Source organism: Gastrolobium bilobum, unplaced genomic scaffold (assembly GCF_033153095.1).
Source record: "Gastrolobium bilobum isolate Gb01-03AN ecotype WA unplaced genomic scaffold, APGP_CSIRO_Gbil_v1 utg335113, whole genome shotgun sequence".
Classification (NCBI taxonomy): Eukaryota; Viridiplantae; Streptophyta; class Magnoliopsida; order Fabales; family Fabaceae; genus Gastrolobium; species Gastrolobium bilobum.
In genome coordinates, this window is record NW_026898002.1 from 24278 (window position 1) to 42337 (window position 18060).

At 30.1% G+C, this 18060-nt stretch overlaps 5 protein-coding genes across 5 annotated transcripts; all 5 read right to left on the reverse strand.

Moving 5' to 3' along the window:
* On the reverse strand, positions 1-773 carry LOC133312068 (putative WUSCHEL-related homeobox 10). The gene is made up of 2 exons (XM_061513211.1): positions 572-773; positions 1-428 (listed from the first exon to the last, which is right to left on the reverse strand). Exons 1-2 carry the CDS (start codon positions 771-773, stop codon positions 1-3), a joined length of 630 nt encoding a protein of 209 aa, XP_061369195.1.
* Positions 774-6096: 5323 nt separating this feature from the next.
* LOC133312069 (putative WUSCHEL-related homeobox 10) lies at positions 6097-6870 on the reverse strand. The gene is made up of 2 exons (XM_061513213.1): positions 6669-6870; positions 6097-6524 (listed from the first exon to the last, which is right to left on the reverse strand). Exons 1-2 carry the CDS (start codon positions 6868-6870, stop codon positions 6097-6099), a joined length of 630 nt encoding a protein of 209 aa, XP_061369197.1.
* A 1219-nt stretch (positions 6871-8089) lies between these two features.
* Positions 8090-8863, reverse strand: LOC133312070 (putative WUSCHEL-related homeobox 10). Its single transcript, XM_061513214.1, has 2 exons — positions 8662-8863; positions 8090-8517 (listed from the first exon to the last, which is right to left on the reverse strand). The coding sequence occupies exons 1-2, from the start codon at positions 8861-8863 to the stop codon at positions 8090-8092; spliced, it is 630 nt and encodes a 209-aa protein (XP_061369198.1).
* Positions 8864-10130: 1267 nt separating this feature from the next.
* LOC133312071 (putative WUSCHEL-related homeobox 10) lies at positions 10131-10907 on the reverse strand. The gene is made up of 2 exons (XM_061513215.1): positions 10706-10907; positions 10131-10561 (listed from the first exon to the last, which is right to left on the reverse strand). The coding sequence occupies exons 1-2, from the start codon at positions 10905-10907 to the stop codon at positions 10131-10133; spliced, it is 633 nt and encodes a 210-aa protein (XP_061369199.1).
* A 1218-nt stretch (positions 10908-12125) lies between these two features.
* On the reverse strand, positions 12126-12899 carry LOC133312072 (putative WUSCHEL-related homeobox 10). Its single transcript, XM_061513216.1, has 2 exons — positions 12698-12899; positions 12126-12553 (listed from the first exon to the last, which is right to left on the reverse strand). Exons 1-2 carry the CDS (start codon positions 12897-12899, stop codon positions 12126-12128), a joined length of 630 nt encoding a protein of 209 aa, XP_061369200.1.
* Positions 12900-18060: the final 5161 nt, after the last annotated feature.

Genomic DNA, 18060 nt, shown 5'->3' on the forward strand with positions numbered 1-18060 from the left:
TTATTTCATTTGATAGCGGCTATCTCCTGATGTCAACCGGCCATTAGTGTTAACATTATTTGCAATAACCGCATTGGGCTGTTTTTTCTTGGACCGAGCACGCTTATTCTGGAACCAATTACAGACATTTTTCTCCGAAATATTTCCATGATTGGCGAGTTCCGCAGTAATCTCGTTTATCATTTTCCTGTCTGGATTCGGTGTCACCTGCTTAAATATTTTCTCCATGATCTGAAGCTGCTCAGTTGTTGGACTCCACCTCGGCTTCATGTTAAATATTCCCCTTGATGTGTCTCCTCCATACATATTTACCGGCTTAACCACCTCTGACGTCACTGAAAACACCACACCCATTTGTTTCAGTATATTTGTTACAACCGCCTCAGACCAGTGTAACAAACTCTTAACAGAAACAACCCTAACACATTCTAACCGTTTACAGTTACACGGTTAGAATGTAAACGGTTAGAATGGGTAACTTACTATAACAAAAAAATTTATTACGGTGAATAATAAGTGATAAAAAAATAAAATTGTGAAAAAAGATGAATGGAAAAAAATAGGGAATGACCTTGAGGAGGAGCTTGGCGAGCGGCACGGTGTGCCCTGTACTTCTCAGCGAGTTGTTCAGAGAGGGTTTCGTAAGCAGCAATTTGTATCCTCAGAGTCTCGATTTGTTTTTGGGTCATGGAGACATTCCCGCGCATCATCGTTGCTGCGTTGTTCGCGTTGTGGTTCGAATGCTGCTCCTGAAATCCCATGCCGTTCGACATCTCTTCAATATTTCAATTTTTTTTCATTACAAAAAAGAAAACACTACTTATCATGAGAAAACATGAATGAAAATAATGAACGAAGTTAAAATTAACAAAGAAGAAATCGTTCTTACCGGTGGGGGCTTCTGTTAGCACTTAGCAAGCAGCAACTAGATGCTGTGTCCGCTACGTAAGATTATCAAGGACATGGTTAGGGCTTGTTATAGTCCAAACTCCACAGGAATGTTCTTGTCCAAGATATATATATATATATATATATATATATATATATATATATATATATATATATACTTGCAGCTTTAAAATTATTTTGTGAAGATTATGAATTGATTCTATATTATTCTTTTTTTTTTGTAAAATATATATATATTACGGATGATTTCAGTGCATGATAGTACCAAACCTCGAAATCTAGCTACTTTCTTTTTATCATTATGAAATTTTTTACATCATTTTTCAAACAAAGACAACGTTGTTGTTTATAAAAATAAATCTTTTTATTTTAAGATATTATTTTTAATTTGAAAATACAAATTAAATTGTCCGATCAAATTTGGAAATCAAATTTAATTATGAAATTAAACTTTGTTTCCTTTCTTACCACTAATAATAACAATAGCGCTCTCTCATTCTTACCTTCAATTACTCCCTATTTCGAGCTCCCTCACACTTAAAACTAACTTAGAAATTCGAGGAGAGATTAAGAACTTATTAGTCATTTAAAATAGTTTGATTGTCTTATGGTCAGATTTAATCTTGAGAAATTAAACTTGATTATAAGAATGATTGACTATGATTGTATAATATTTTTCCTTTCTTAGTTTAATTTGAAATTTAAAATTTAAATCCAAAATTTGAAATCAATTTAGAATTCGAATTTCAAAAGAGTGAGCAATTCCAATGTAGAAAGCATTTAAAAGAGCTGAGTAATTTTTATTTTTTTTTGATAACAAGAGCTGAGTAATTTCAATGTACAAATAAGTGGGACATTGAATGAGTTGTCTGCCACCATAAATGACTAACTTAGTTTTCTATTGATTTTTTATTTTGATTTTTAAAAGAAATTATTATTTATTTAATTTTTTATTTTCAAATCCTTTCCCAACATTACAATTTGAAATTTAAAATTGAAATCCAAAATATGAAATCAATTCAGAATTCGAATTTCAAAAGAGTGAGGAAATACACAGAAGAATTATCATTAAAAATCTTGTTCCTCTATGATTTCAACTTTCAAGGAATGAGAAGAAAATCGAAATGGAGAGTAAATGCGCATTTCCCCTTTTATTTCATTTGATAGCGGCTATCTCCTGATGTCAACCGGCCATTAGTGTTAACATTATTTGCAATAACCGCATTGGGCTGTTTTTTCTTGGACCGAGCACGCTTATTCTGGAACCAATTACAGACATTTTTCTCCGAAATATTTCCATGATTGGCGAGTTCCGCAGTAATCTCGTTTATCATTTTCCTGTCTGGATTCGGTGTCACCTGCTTAAATATTTTCTCCATGATCTGAAGCTGCTCAGTTGTTGGACTCCACCTCGGCTTCATGTTAAATATTCCCTTTGATGTGTCTCCTCCATACATATTTACCGGCTTAACCACCTCTGACGTCACTGAAAACACCACACCCATTTGTTTCAGTATATTTGTTACAACCGCCTCAGACCAGTGTAACAAACTCTTAACAGAAACAACCCTAACACATTCTAACCGTTTACAGTTACACGGTTAGAATGTAAACGGTTAGAATGGGTAACTTACTATAACAAAAAAATTTATTACGGTGAATAATAAGTGATAAAAAAATAAAATTGTGAAAAAAGATGAATGGAAGAAAATAGGGAATGACCTTGAGGAGGAGCTTGGCGAGCGGCACGGTGTGCCCTGTACTTCTCAGCGAGTTGTTCAGAGAGGGTTTCGTAAGCAGCAATTTGTATCCTCAGAGTCTCGATTGTTTTTTGGGTCATGGAGACATTCCCGCGCATCATCGTTGCTGCGTTGTTCGCGTTGTGGTTCGAATGCTGCTCCTGAAATCCCATGCCGTTCGACATCTCTTCAATATTTCAATTTTTTTTCATTACAAAAAAGAAAACACTACTTATCATGAGAAAACATGAATGAAAATAATGAACGAAGTTAAAATTAACAAAGAAGAAATCGTTCTTACCGGTGGGGGCTTCTGTTAGCACTTAGCAAGCAGCAACTAGATGCTGTGTCCGCTACGTAAGATTATCAAGGACATGGTTAGGGCTTGTTATAGTCCAAACTCCACAGGAATGTTCTTGTCCAAGACAATATATATATATATATATATATATATATATATATATATATATATATATACTTGCAGCTTTAAAATTATTTTGTGAAGATTATGAATTGATTCTATATTATTCTTTTTTTTTTTTGTAAAATATATATATATTACGGATGATTTCAGTGCATGATAGTACCAAACCTCGAAATCTAGCTACTTTCTTTTTATCATTATGAAATTTTTTACATCATTTTTCAAACAAAGACAACGTTGTTGTTTATAAAAATAAATCTTTTTATTTTAAGATATTATTTTTAATTTGAAAATACAAATTAAATTGTCCGATCAAATTTGGAAATCAAATTTAATTATGAAATTAAACTTTGTTTCCTTTCTTACCACTAATAATAACAATAGCGCTCTCTCATTCTTACCTTCAATTACTCCCTATTTCGAGCTCCCTCACACTTAAAACTAACTTAGAAATTCGAGGAGAGATTAAGAACTTATTAGTCATTTAAAATAGTTTGATTGTCTTATGGTCAGATTTAATCTTGAGAAATTAAACTTGATTATAAGAATGATTGACTATGATTGTATAATATTTTTCCTTTCTTAGTTTAATTTGAAATTTAAAATTTAAATCCAAAATTTGAAATCAATTTAGAATTCGAATTTCAAAAGAGTGAGCAATTCCAATGTAGAAAGCATTTAAAAGAGCTGAGTAATTTCAATGTATGACTAACTTAGTTTTCTATTGATTTTTTATTTTGATTTTTAAAAGAAATTATTATTTATTTAATTTTTTATTTTCAAATCCTTTAATTTGATTTTTTATACAATTTTTAAAAGTTTCAATTCCCTTTGATGTGTTCCTCCATACATATTTACCGGCTTTTTGAAAACACCACACCCAAGTATATTTGTTACAACCGCCTCAGACCAGTGTAACAAACTCTTAACAGAAACAACCCTAACACATTCTAACCGTTTACAGTTACACGGTTAGAATGTAAACGGTTAGAATGGGTAACTTACTATAACAAAAAAAATTTATTACGGTGAATAATAAGTGATAAAAAAATAAAATTGTGAAAAAAGATGAATGGAAGAAAATAGGGAATGACCTTGAGGAGGAGCTTGGCGAGCGGCACGGTGTGCCCTGTACTTCTCAGCGAGTTGTTCAGAGAGGGTTTCGTAAGCAGCAATTTGTATCCTCAGAGTCTCGATTTGTTTTTGGGTCATGGAGACATTCCCGCGCATCATCGTTGCTGCGTTGTTCGCGTTGTGGTTCGAATGCTGCTCCTGAAATCCCATGCCGTTCGACATCTCTTCAATATTTCAATTTTTTTTCATTACAAAAAAGAAAACACTACTTATCATGAGAAAACATGAATGAAAATAATGAACGAAGTTAAAATTAACAAAGAAGAAATCGTTCTTACCGGTGGGGGCTTCTGTTAGCACTTAGCAAGCAGCAACTAGATGCTGTGTCCGCTACGTAAGATTATCAAGGACATGGTTAGGGCTTGTTATAGTCCAAACTCCACAAGAATGTTCTTGTCCAAGACAATATATATATATATATATACTTGCAGCTTTAAAATTATTTTGTGAAGATTATGAATTGATTCTATATTATTCTTTTTTTTTTTTGTAAAAATATATAAATTAAGGATGATTTAAGTGCATGATAGTACCAAACCTCGAATAGCTACTTTCTTTTTATCATTATGAAATTTTTTACATCATTTTTCAAACAAAGACAACGTTGTTGTTTATAAAAATAAATCTTTTTATTTTAAGATATTATTTTTAATTTGAAAATACAAATTAAATTGTCCGATCAAATTTGGAAATCAAATTTAATTATGAAATTAAACTTTGTTTCCTTTCTTACCACTAATAATAACAATAGCGCTCTCTCATTCTTACCTTCAATTACTCCCTATTTCGAGCTCCCTCACACTTAAAACTAACTTAGAAATTCGAGGAGAGATTAAGAACTTATTAGTCATTTAAAATAGTTTGATTGTCTTATGGTCAGATTTAATCTTGAGAAATTAAACTTGATTATACTATGATTATATTTTTAGAATTCGAATTTCAAAAGAGTGAGCAATTCAAATGTAGAAAGCATTTAAAAGAGCTGAGTAATTTCAATGTACAAATAATGGGACATTGAATGAGTTTTGCCAAACCTAAATGACTCTTAGTTTTCTATTTTTTATTTTGATTTTTAAAAGAAATTATTATTTAAATTTTTTACAAATCCTTTCCCAACAAATTGAAATCCAAAATATGAAATCAATTGTTGAATTTCAAAAGAGTGAGGAAATGAATTATCATTAAAAAAATTTCAACTTTCAAGGAATGAGAAGAAAAATAAATCTTTTATTTTTTATTTTAAGTATTATTTTTAATTTGAAAATACAAATTATCCGAAATATTTCCATGATTGGCGAGTTCCGCAGTAAATTTGGAAATCAAATTTAATTAGTTGTTGAAATTAAACTTTTTGTTTCCATATTTCTTAACCACTAATAATAACAATAGACCGCTCTTCTCATTTTTATTTTCAATTTTTAAAAGAAATTATTTAACTTCTTGAGAAATTAAACTTGATTATAAGAATGATTGACTATGATTGTATAATATTTTTCCTTTCTTAGTTTAATTTGAAATTTAAAATTTAAATCCAAAATTTGAAATCAATTTAGAATTCGAATTTCAAAAGAGTGAGCAATTCCAATGTAGAAAGCATTTAAAAGAGCTGAGTAATTTCAATGTACAAATAAGTGGGACATTGAATGAGTTGTCTGCCACCATAAATGACTATATTATTTATTTAATTTTTTATTTTCAAATCCTTTCCCAACATTACAATTTGAAATTTAAAATTGAAATCCAAAATATGAAATCAATTCAGAATTCGAATTTCAAAAGAGTGAGGAAATACACAGAAGAATTATCATTAAAAATCTTGTTCCTCTATGATTTCAACTTTCAAGGAATGAGAAGAAAATCGAAATGGAGAGTAAATGCGCATTTCCCCTTTTATTTCATTTGATAGCGGCTATCTCCTGATGTCAACCGGCCATTAGTGTTAACATTATTTGCAATAACCGCATTGGGCTGTTTTTTCTTGGACCGAGCACGCTTATTCTGGAACCAATTACAGACATTTTTCTCCGAAATATTTCCATGATTGGCGAGTTCCGCAGTAATCTCGTTTATCATTTTCCTGTCTGGATTCGGTGTCACCTGCTTAAATATTTTCTCCATGATCTGAAGCTGCTCAGTTGTTGGACTCCACCTCGGCTTCATGTTAAATATTCCCTTTGATGTGTCTCCTCCATACATATTTACCGGCTTAACCACCTCTGACGTCACTGAAAACACCACACCCATTTGTTTCAGTATATTTGTTACAACCGCCTCAGACCAGTGTAACAAACTCTTAACAGAAACAACCCTAACACATTCTAACCGTTTACAGTTACACGGTTAGAATGTAAACGGTTAGAATGGGTAACTTACTATAACAAAAAAAATTTATTACGGTGAATAATAAGTGATAAAAAAATAAAATTGTGAAAAAAGATGAATGGAAGAAAATAGGGAATGACCTTGAGGAGGAGCTTGGCGAGCGGCACGGTGTGCCCTGTACTTCTCAGCGAGTTGTTCAGAGAGGGTTTCGTAAGCAGCAATTTGTATCCTCAGAGTCTCGATTTGTTTTTGGGTCATGGAGACATTCCCGCGCATCATCGTTGCTGCGTTGTTCGCGTTGTGGTTCGAATGCTGCTCCTGAAATCCCATGCCGTTCGACATCTCTTCAATATTTCAATTTTTTTTCATTACAAAAAAGAAAACACTACTTATCATGAGAAAACATGAATGAAAATAATGAACGAAGTTAAAATTAACAAAGAAGAAACCGTTCTTACCGGTGGGGGCTTCTGTTAGCACTTAGCAAGCAGCAACTAGATGCTGTGTCCGCTACGTAAGATTATCAAGGACATGGTTAGGGCTTGTTATAGTCCAAACTCCACAGGAATGTTCTTGTCCAAGACAATATATATATATATATATACTTGCAGCTTTAAAATTATTTTGTGAAGATTATGAATTGATTCTATATTATTCTTTTTTTTGTTGTTGTAAAATATATATATATATTACGGATGATTTCAGTGCATGATAGTACCAAACCTCGAAATCTAGCTACTTTCTTTTTATCATTATGAAATTTTTTACATCATTTTTCAAACAAAGACAACGTTGTTGTTTATAAAAATAAATCTTTTTATTTTAAGATATTATTTTTAATTTGAAAATACAAATTAAATTGTCCGATCAAATTTGGAAATCAAATTTAATTATGAAATTAAACTTTGTTTCCTTTCTTACCACTAATAATAACAATAGCGCTCTCTCATTCTTACCTTCAATTACTCCCTATTTCGAGCTCCCTCACACTTAAAACTAACTTAGAAATTCGAGGAGAGATTAAGAACTTATTAGTCATTTAAAATAGTTTGATTGTCTTATGGTCAGATTTAATCTTGAGAAATTAAACTTGATTATAAGAATGATTGACTATGATTGTATAATATTTTTCCTTTCTTAGTTTAATTTGAAATTTAAAATTTAAATCCAAAATTTGAAATCAATTTAGAATTCGAATTTCAAAAGAGTGAGCAATTCCAATGTAGAAAGCATTTAAAAGAGCTGAGTAATTTCAATGTACAAATAAGTCATGAGTTGTCTGCCACCATAAATGACTAACTTAGTTTTCTATTGATTTTTTATTTTGATTTTTAAAAGAAATTATTATTTATTTAATTTTTTATTTTCAAATCCTTTCCCAACATTACAATTTGAAATTTAAAATTGAAATCCAAAATATGAAATCAATTCAGAATTCGAATTTCAAAAGAGTGAGGAAATACACAGAAGAATTATCATTAAAAATCTTGTTCCTCTATGATTTCAACTTTCAAGGAATGAGAAGAAAATCGAAATGGAGAGTAAATGCGCATTTCCCCTTTTATTTCATTTGATAGCGGCTATCTCCTGATGTCAACCGGCCATTAGTGTTAACATTATTTGCAATAACCGCATTGGGCTGTTTTTTCTTGGACCGAGCACGCTTATTCTGGAACCAATTACAGACATTTTTCTCCGAAATATTTCCATGATTGGCGAGTTCCGCAGTAATCTCGTTTATCATTTTCCTGTCTGGATTCGGTGTCACCTGCTTAAATATTTTCTCCATGATCTGAAGCTGCTCAGTTGTTGGACTCCACCTCGGCTTCATGTTAAATATTCCCTTTGATGTGTCTCCTCCATACATATTTACCGGCTTAACCACCTCTGACGTCACTGAAAACACCACACCCATTTGTTTCAGTATATTTGTTACAACCGCCTCAGACCAGTGTAACAAACTCTTAACAGAAACAACCCTAACACATTCTAACCGTTTACAGTTACACGGTTAGAATGTAAACGGTTAGAATGGGTAACTTACTATAACAAAAAAAATTTATTACGGTGAATAATAAGTGATAAAAAAATAAAATTGTGAAAAAAGATGAATGGAAGAAAATAGGGAATGACCTTGAGGAGGAGCTTGGCGAGCGGCACGGTGTGCCCTGTACTTCTCAGCGAGTTGTTCAGAGAGGGTTTCGTAAGCAGCAATTTGTATCCTCAGAGTCTCGATTTGTTTTTGGGTCATGGAGACATTCCCGCGCATCATCGTTGCTGCGTTGTTCGCGTTGTGGTTCGAATGCTGCTCCTGAAATCCCATGCCGTTCGACATCTCTTCAATATTTCAATTTTTTTTCATTACAAAAAAGAAAACACTACTTATCATGAGAAAACATGAATGAAAATAATGAACGAAGTTAAAATTAACAAAGAAGAAATCGTTCTTACCGGTGGGGGCTTCTGTTAGCACTTAGCAAGCAGCAACTAGATGCTGTGTCCGCTACGTAAGATTATCAAGGACATGGTTAGGGCTTGTTATAGTCCAAACTCCACAGGAATGTTCTTGTCCAAGATATATATATATATATATATATATATATATATATATATATATATATATATATATATATATATATATACTTGCAGCTTTAAAATTATTTTGTGAAGATTATGAATTGATTCTATATTATTCTTTTTTTTTTGTAAAATATATATATATTACGGATGATTTCAGTGCATGATAGTACCAAACCTCGAAATCTAGCTACTTTTCTTTTATCATTATGAAATTTTTTACATCATTTTTCAAACAAAGACAACGTTGTTGTTTATAAAAATAAATCTTTTTATTTTAAGATATTATTTTTAATTTGAAAATACAAATTAAATTGTCCGATCAAATTTGGAAATCAAATTTAATTATGAAATTAAACTTTGTTTCCTTTCTTACCACTAATAATAACAATAGCGCTCTCTCATTCTTACCTTCAATTACTCCCTATTTCGAGCTCCCTCACACTTAAAACTAACTTAGAAATTCGAGGAGAGATTAAGAACTTATTAGTCATTTAAAATAGTTTGATTGTCTTATGGTCAGATTTAATCTTGAGAAATTAAACTTGATTATAAGAATGATTGACTATGATTGTATAATATTTTTCCTTTCTTAGTTTAATTTGAAATTTAAAATTTAAATCCAAAATTTGAAATCAATTTAGAATTCGAATTTCAAAAGAGTGAGCAATTCCAATGTAGAAAGCATTTAAAAGAGCTGAGTAATTTCAATGTACAAATAAGTGGGACATTGAATGAGTTGTCTGCCACCATAAATGACTAACTTAGTTTTCTATTGATTTTTTATTTTGATTTTTAAAAGAAATTATTATTTATTTAATTTTTTATTTTCAAATCCTTTCCCAACATTACAATTTGAAATTTAAAATTGAAATCCAAAATATGAAATCAATTCAGAATTCGAATTTCAAAAGAGTGAGGAAATACACAGAAGAATTATCATTAAAAATCTTGTTCCTCTATGATTTCAACTTTCAAGGAATGAGAAGAAAATCGAAATGGAGAGTAAATGCGCATTTCCCCTTTTATTTCATTTGATAGCGGCTATCTCCTGATGTCAACCGGCCATTAGTGTTAACATTATTTGCAATAACCGCATTGGGCTGTTTTTTCTTGGACCGAGCACGCTTATTCTGGAACCAATTACAGACATTTTTCTCCGAAATATTTCCATGATTGGCGAGTTCCGCAGTAATAATTTCGTTTATCATTTTCCTGTCTGGATTCGGTGTCACCTGCTTAAATATTTTCTCCATGATCTGAAGCTGCTCAGTTGTTGGACTCCACCTCGGCTTCATGTTAAATATTCCCTTTGATGTGTCTCCTCCATACATATTTACCGGCTTAACCACCTCTGACGTCACTGAAAACACCACACCCATTTGTTTCAGTATATTTGTTACAACCGCCTCAGACCAGTGTAACAAACTCTTAACAGAAACAACCCTAACACATTCTAACCGTTTACAGTTACACGGTTAGAATGTAAACGGTTAGAATGGGTAACTTACTATAACAAAAAAAATTTATTACGGTGAATAATAAGTGATAAAAAAATAAAATTGTGAAAAAAGATGAATGGAAGAAAATAGGGAATGACCTTGAGGAGGAGCTTGGCGAGCGGCACGGTGTGCCCTGTACTTCTCAGCGAGTTGTTCAGAGAGGGTTTCGTAAGCAGCAATTTGTATCCTCAGAGTCTCGATTTGTTTTTGGGTCATGGAGACATTCCCGCGCATCATCGTTGCTGCGTTGTTCGCGTTGTGGTTCGAATGCTGCTCCTGAAATCCCATGCCGTTCGACATCTCTTCAATATTTCAATTTTTTTTCATTACAAAAAAGAAAACACTACTTATCATGAGAAAACATGAATGAAAATAATGAACGAAGTTAAAATTAACAAAGAAGAAATCGTTCTTACCGGTGGGGGCTTCTGTTAGCACTTAGCAAGCAGCAACTAGATGCTGTGTCCGCTACGTAAGATTATCAAGGACATGGTTAGGGCTTGTTATAGTCCAAACTCCACAGGAATGTTCTTGTCCAACACAATATATATATATACTTGCAGCTTTAAAATTATTTTGTGAAGATTATGAATTGATTCTATATTATTCTTTTTTTTTTTTGTAAAATATATATATATTACGGATGATTTCAGTGCATGATAGTACCAAACCTCGAAATCTAGCTACTTTCTTTTTATCATTATGAAATTTTTTACATCATTTTTCAAACAAAGACAACGTTGTTGTTTATAAAAATAAATCTTTTTATTTTAAGATATTATTTTTAATTTGAAAATACAAATTAAATTGTCCGATCAAATTTGGAAATCAAATTTAATTATGAAATTAAACTTTGTTTCCTTTCTTACCACTAATAATAACAATAGCGCTCTCTCATTCTTACCTTCAATTACTCCCTATTTCGAGCTCCCTCACACTTAAAACTAACTTAGAAATTCGAGGAGAGATTAAGAACTTATTAGTCATTTAAAATAGTTTGATTGTCTTATGGTCAGATTTAATCTTGAGAAATTAAACTTGATTATAAGAATGATTGACTATGATTGTATAATATTTTTCCTTTCTTAGTTTAATTTGAAATTTAAAATTTAAATCCAAAATTTGAAATCAATTTAGAATTCGAATTTCAAAAGAGCGAGCAATTCCAATGTAGAAAGCATTTAAAAGAGCTGAGTAATTTCAATGTACAAATAAGTGGGACATTGAATGAGTTGTCTGCCACCATAAATGACTAACTTAGTTTTCTATTGATTTTTTATTTTGATTTTTAAAAGAAATTATTATTTATTTAATTTTTTATTTTCAAATCCTTTCCCAACATTACAATTTGAAATTTAAAATTGAAATCCAAAATATGAAATCAATTCAGAATTCGAATTTCAAAAGAGTGAGGAAATACACAGAAGAATTATCATTAAAAATCTTGTTCCTCTATGATTTCAACTTTCAAGGAATGAGAAGAAAATCGAAATGGAGAGTAAATGCGCATTTCCCCTTTTATTTCATTTGATAGCGGCTATCTCCTGATGTCAACCGGCCATTAGTGTTAACATTATTTGCAATAACCGCATTGGGCTGTTTTTTCTTGGACCGAGCACGCTTATTCTGGAACCAATTACAGACATTTTTCTCCGAAATATTTCCATGATTGGCGAGTTCCGCAGTAATCTCGTTTATCATTTTCCTGTCTGGATTCGGTGTCACCTGCTTAAATATTTTCTCCATGATCTGAAGCTGCTCAGTTGTTGGACTCCACCTCGGCTTCATGTTAAATATTCCCTTTGATGTGTCTCCTCCATACATATTTACCGGCTTAACCACCTCTGACGTCACTGAAAACACCACACCCATTTGTTTCAGTATATTTGTTACAACCGCCTCAGACCAGTGTAACAAACTCTTAACAGAAACAACCCTAACACATTCTAACCGTTTACAGTTACACGGTTAGAATGTAAACGGTTAGAATGGGTAACTTACTATAACAAAAAAAATTTATTACGGTGAATAATAAGTGATAAAAAAATAAAATTGTGAAAAAAGATGAATGGAAGAAAATAGGGAATGACCTTGAGGAGGAGCTTGGCGAGCGGCACGGTGTGCCCTGTACTTCTCAGCGAGTTGTTCAGAGAGGGTTTCATAAGCAGCAATTTGTATCCTCAGAGTCTCGATTTGTTTTTGGGTCATGGAGACATTCCCGCGCATCATCGTTGCTGCGTTGTTCGCGTTGTGGTTCGAATGCTGCTCCTGAAATCCCATGCCGTTCGACATCTCTTCAATATTTCAATTTTTTTTCATTACAAAAAAGAAAACACTACTTATCATGAGAAAACATGAATGAAAATAATGAACGAAGTTAAAATTAACAAAGAAGAAACCGTTCTTACCGGTGGGGGCTTCTGTTAGCACTTAGCAAGCAGCAACTAGATGCTGTGTCCGCTACGTAAGATTATCAAGGACATGGTTAGGGCTTGTTATAGTCCAAACTCCACAGGAATGTTCTTATTTCAGTGCATGATAGTACCAAACCTCGAAATCTAGCTACTTTCTTTTTATCATTATGAAATTTTTTACATCATTTTTCAAACAAAGACAACGTTGTTGTTTACAAAAAATAAATCTTTTTATTTTAAGATATTATTTTTAATTTGAAAATACAAATTAAATTGTCCGATCAAATTTGGAAATCAAATTTAATTATGAAATTAAACTTTGTTTCCTTTCTTACCACTAATAATAACAATAGCGCTCTCTCATTCTTACCTTCAATTACTCCCTATTTCGAGCTCCCTCACACTTAAAACTAACTTAGAAATTCGAGGAGAGATTAAGAACTTATTAGTCATTTAAAATAGTTTGATTGTCTTATGGTCAGATTTAATCTTGAGAAATTAAACTTGATTATAAGAATGATTGACTATGATTGTATAATATTTTTCCTTTCTTAGTTTAATTTGAAATTTAAAATTTAAATCCAAAATTTGAAATCAATTTAGAATTCGAATTAGTGAGCAATTCCAATGTAGAAAGCATTTAAAAATCTTTTTAATTTTTGGGACATTGAATTTGTCTGCCACCATAAATGACTAACTTAGTTTTCTATTGATTTTTTATTTTGATTTTTAAAAGAAATTATTATTTATTTAATTTTTTATTTTCAAATCCTTTCCCAACATTACAATTTGAAATTTAAAATTGAAATCCAAAATATGAAATCAATTCATTTCATTAAAAAAATCAATGATTTCAACTTTCAAGGAATGAGAAGAAAATCGAAATGGAGAGTAAATGAAATCAAATTTCCCTTTTATTTCATTTGATAGCGGCTATCTATGAACCGGCCATTTAGTTTAACATTATTTGCAATAAATTAAGCACGCTTATTCTGGAAAATTACAGACATTTTAATATTTCCATGATTGGCGAGTTCCGCAGTAATCTCGTTTATCATTTTCCTGTCTGGATTCGGTGTTTAAAAATGATTGAAGCTGCTCAAACCTCGGAGAGATTAAATATTCCATTTGAAAATTTACCGGCTTAAGTCATTTAAAAATTGTAATATGGTCATAAAAAATTTAATCGTTTGAGAAATTAAAAGTTAAAATTTAAATGTTAACAAATGGGTGTGGTGTTTTCATGTATAAATTTTTCCTTTCTTAGTTTAATTTGAAATTTAAAATTTAAATCCAAAATTTGAAATCAATTTAGAATTCGAATTTCAAAAGAGTGAGCAATTCCAATGTAGAAAGCATTTAAAAGAGCTGAGTAATTCCTTGAAAGTTGAAATCATAGAGGAACAAGATTTTTAATGATAATTCTTCTGTGTATTTCCTCACTCTTTTGAAATTCGAATTCTGAATTGATTTCATATTTTGGATTTCAATTTTAAATTTCAAATTGTAATGTTGGTAAAGGATTTGAAAATAAAAAATTAAATAAATAATAATTTCTTTTAAAAATCGAAATAAAAAATCAATAGAAAACTAAGTTAGTCATTTATGGTGGCAGACAACTCATTCAATGTCCCACTTATTTGTACATTGGAATTACTCAGCTCTTTTAAATGGTTTCTACATTGGAATTGCTCACTCTTTTGAAATTCGAATTCTAAATTGATTTCAAATTTTGGATTTCAATTTTAAATTTCAAATTGTAATGGTGGGAAAGGATTTGGATATAAAAAATTAAATAAATAATAATTTATTTTAAAAATCAAAATAAAAAATCAATGAAAAATTAAGTTAATCATTTATGGTGGCAGACAACTCGTTCAATGTCCCACTGATTTGTACATTGGAATTACTCAGCTCTTTTAAATGCTTTTTGCATTGGAATTGCTCATTCTTTTGAAATTCGAATTCTGAATTGATTTCAAATTTTGGATTTCAACTCTTCTAAATTTTGAATTTATGTTTAAATTTGAATTTTAAATTTGAATTTTTAACTTTGTAATGATGGGAAAACTTTTAGAAAATTTTGTGTGGCAGACAACTCATTTAATGTCCCACTACTTTTCTTTTGTTGTATATTACGAGTAAAAAGACCTATACTTTTCTTTTGTTGTATATACCACTATTTTTTGCATGGATAATTGATAGCCCTATTAATGCTGCATGAAAAAACAAAAACATTAAAAAAGTTGTAAAATAAAAAAATTATTTATATTGTTAAATAAATTCAAAATTGGGAAATATATTAAATGAAAAATTATGTGAACTTGATATGTGAGAAAAGAGTTCAGCATTTAATATTTATGCAGTGAAAAAAGATATATATAATAAATTTTTATTTAATATAAAATTATAGATTAATCAATAAAATATTTAAAATTATAAAAATACATTTATAGTCGATAAAAATTATTTTAAATTTCAAATTTAAAAGAAAAAATAAGAAATGGCATAATTTATACTTTACTAAAAATAAATTAAAATTTTAACATAAAAATTTTAAATATACATGTATAACCAATTAAAATAATATACATGTATTTTTAAAAAAAATATTTAACATAAAATTTTTACATATACATGTATAACCAATTAAAAATATATATAAAAATCATAAATTAAAATAGAAAAAAATTATATACAAAATATGTATAATTAATATAAAAAGTTTTAAATTTTAAATTTAAATAAAAAATATCGTCTGTCATTCTGTAAAAAAAAAATTATTAGAATTTAAGAACTATAAAAATGAAAATTTAATTTAGTACATAAGAAAGAAATTAAACTTTCACTTTTTTTATTGCAAGAGTGTAATTAATACAAATACTTGCAAAAAATAATTATTTATATAAAATGCAGACAGTTAGAGGTTAAAAACTGGGCTCGGCCTGTAGGGCCGGCCCGCCAATATATTTTTATAATTCAATTTAAATTTTATTTTTCTTCTTTTATAATTAAATTACTAAATCTGATTTCAATTTTTGTAAATACAAATTTGTGAAATTCCAAAGACTAACGACATTAATCCTTGCAAAAAAAAAATTATTTATATAAAATGCTGACAGTTAGAGGTGATAAACTGGGCTCGGCCTGGAGGGCCGGCCCGCTAATATATTTTTATAATTCAACTGAAATTTTATCCTTCTTCTTTTATAATTAAATTACTAAATCTGATTTAAATTTTTGTAAATACAAATTTGTGAAATTTCAAAGACTAACGACACCAATCCTTGTACAAAAAAATTATTTATATAAAATGCTGACAGTTAGAGGTGGAAAACTGGGCTCGACCCGGAGGGCCGGCCCGCTAATATATTTTTATAATTAAATTAAAATTTCATCATTCTTCTTTTATAATTAAATTCCTAAATCTGATTTTTATTTTTTAAGTACAAATTTGTAAAATTCCAAATACTAACGACACAAATCCTTGCAAATAATAATTATTTATTATTTATCATAACGTATTATGGTGTAGTTGTATGCAAAATTAATTATCCCTCTGAATAACATATTTTTGTTTGTGGTTGATATTTGCAAAGCTCTGTGTCAATGTTGTAATTTTTTTCACCTGAAATATAGAACAAAATAACAACACAAGTTTTTGTAAATATAAGGTTTGCAGTGCGATTAACCAACCACGGCGGACGACAAAATTTTTGATCTTTTTCCCCCGTGCATCGCACGGGTAATATACTAGTATATATATAAAAGAGAGATCATTTGACTCCAGAGTAAGATTTATAAGTCTTACTGCTTATTCAGTACTTGATTTCCGTCCATCCAACGGTTATAGTTTAGGAAGTCATATTAATTAATTATTAATTACATTACAAATAACAACTATTGATTTCCGTTCATTAATGGCTAAGATGAGGAGTAAAATTTAAAAGTCTTACTCTGGAGTCAAAATAACCCTCCCATATATATATATGGAGTTTACGTTTCTGCAGCTGTTGTACGTACAACAATCAAATACTTGCCATATATATATATATATATATATACACACACACACACACACACACATATATATATATATATATATATATATTGTCAGCATCATGCTATTCATAATTGTTGAATTAGAAATTTCAGGGCAGGATAATTCCAGAGGCAGAAGCTAGCATGATGAATCTGGTCTTCCATTGTTACTTCGTGTGTGATTGATATGGGAACCAAACAAAGTCCTCTACTCTTAGTCAACCTGCACTTTGTGCCCACATCCCTGATGTGACTCCAGCAGTTAGTATTTAATATATCACCTTTGTATTAATTAATATGTTGCATTCAATAAATGAGAAAATAATTTCACAGCATGACAATTCATAATCTATACCTGAGTATGAGGGGCTTCAGCCTTACTAATGTAAGAGACACTTAGCATCTGAAACAAATTCTGCTACACCCAGAAGAACAAAAAGAAAAATAAAATATATATATATATTAGAATAATCTCAGAGCAAGTCGCTTGAGTCTCATAGTCTAGTGTCTGCCCACAAGAAAAACAAGGGAAACTATCCTTATTAATTACGGAGTAAATAGGTTACGTCTAGCTAAATTTTGATTTAAATAAATCAGACATACTTAGAATATTTTGATCACCTAAACCTAACCTATTAATTTTATGCATACTAAATTATAAGTATGACTTATTTTTAAAAAAGTAAAGAGACTGACCTATTACCCAATTTAAGCCTCCACAATTCTAAGTTTATGACCCCTTCGTGCCTATCAAACTTACAAAAATCACTAAGCCTATTGTGAAAAAAAATTAAAACACAAAAGCGAAAAAAAATTATTGATTTTCACACATAATTTAATTATTAATTAATAATATATGAATTACTAAGCCTATTCTGAAATATTTTTTTTATTGACATGCATTATATAATGATTAATTATATTATTGTTTTACAAAAAAAAAACTATATTATTTAAAATATTACCAAAAAATATATATTATTTAAAATTATATGATA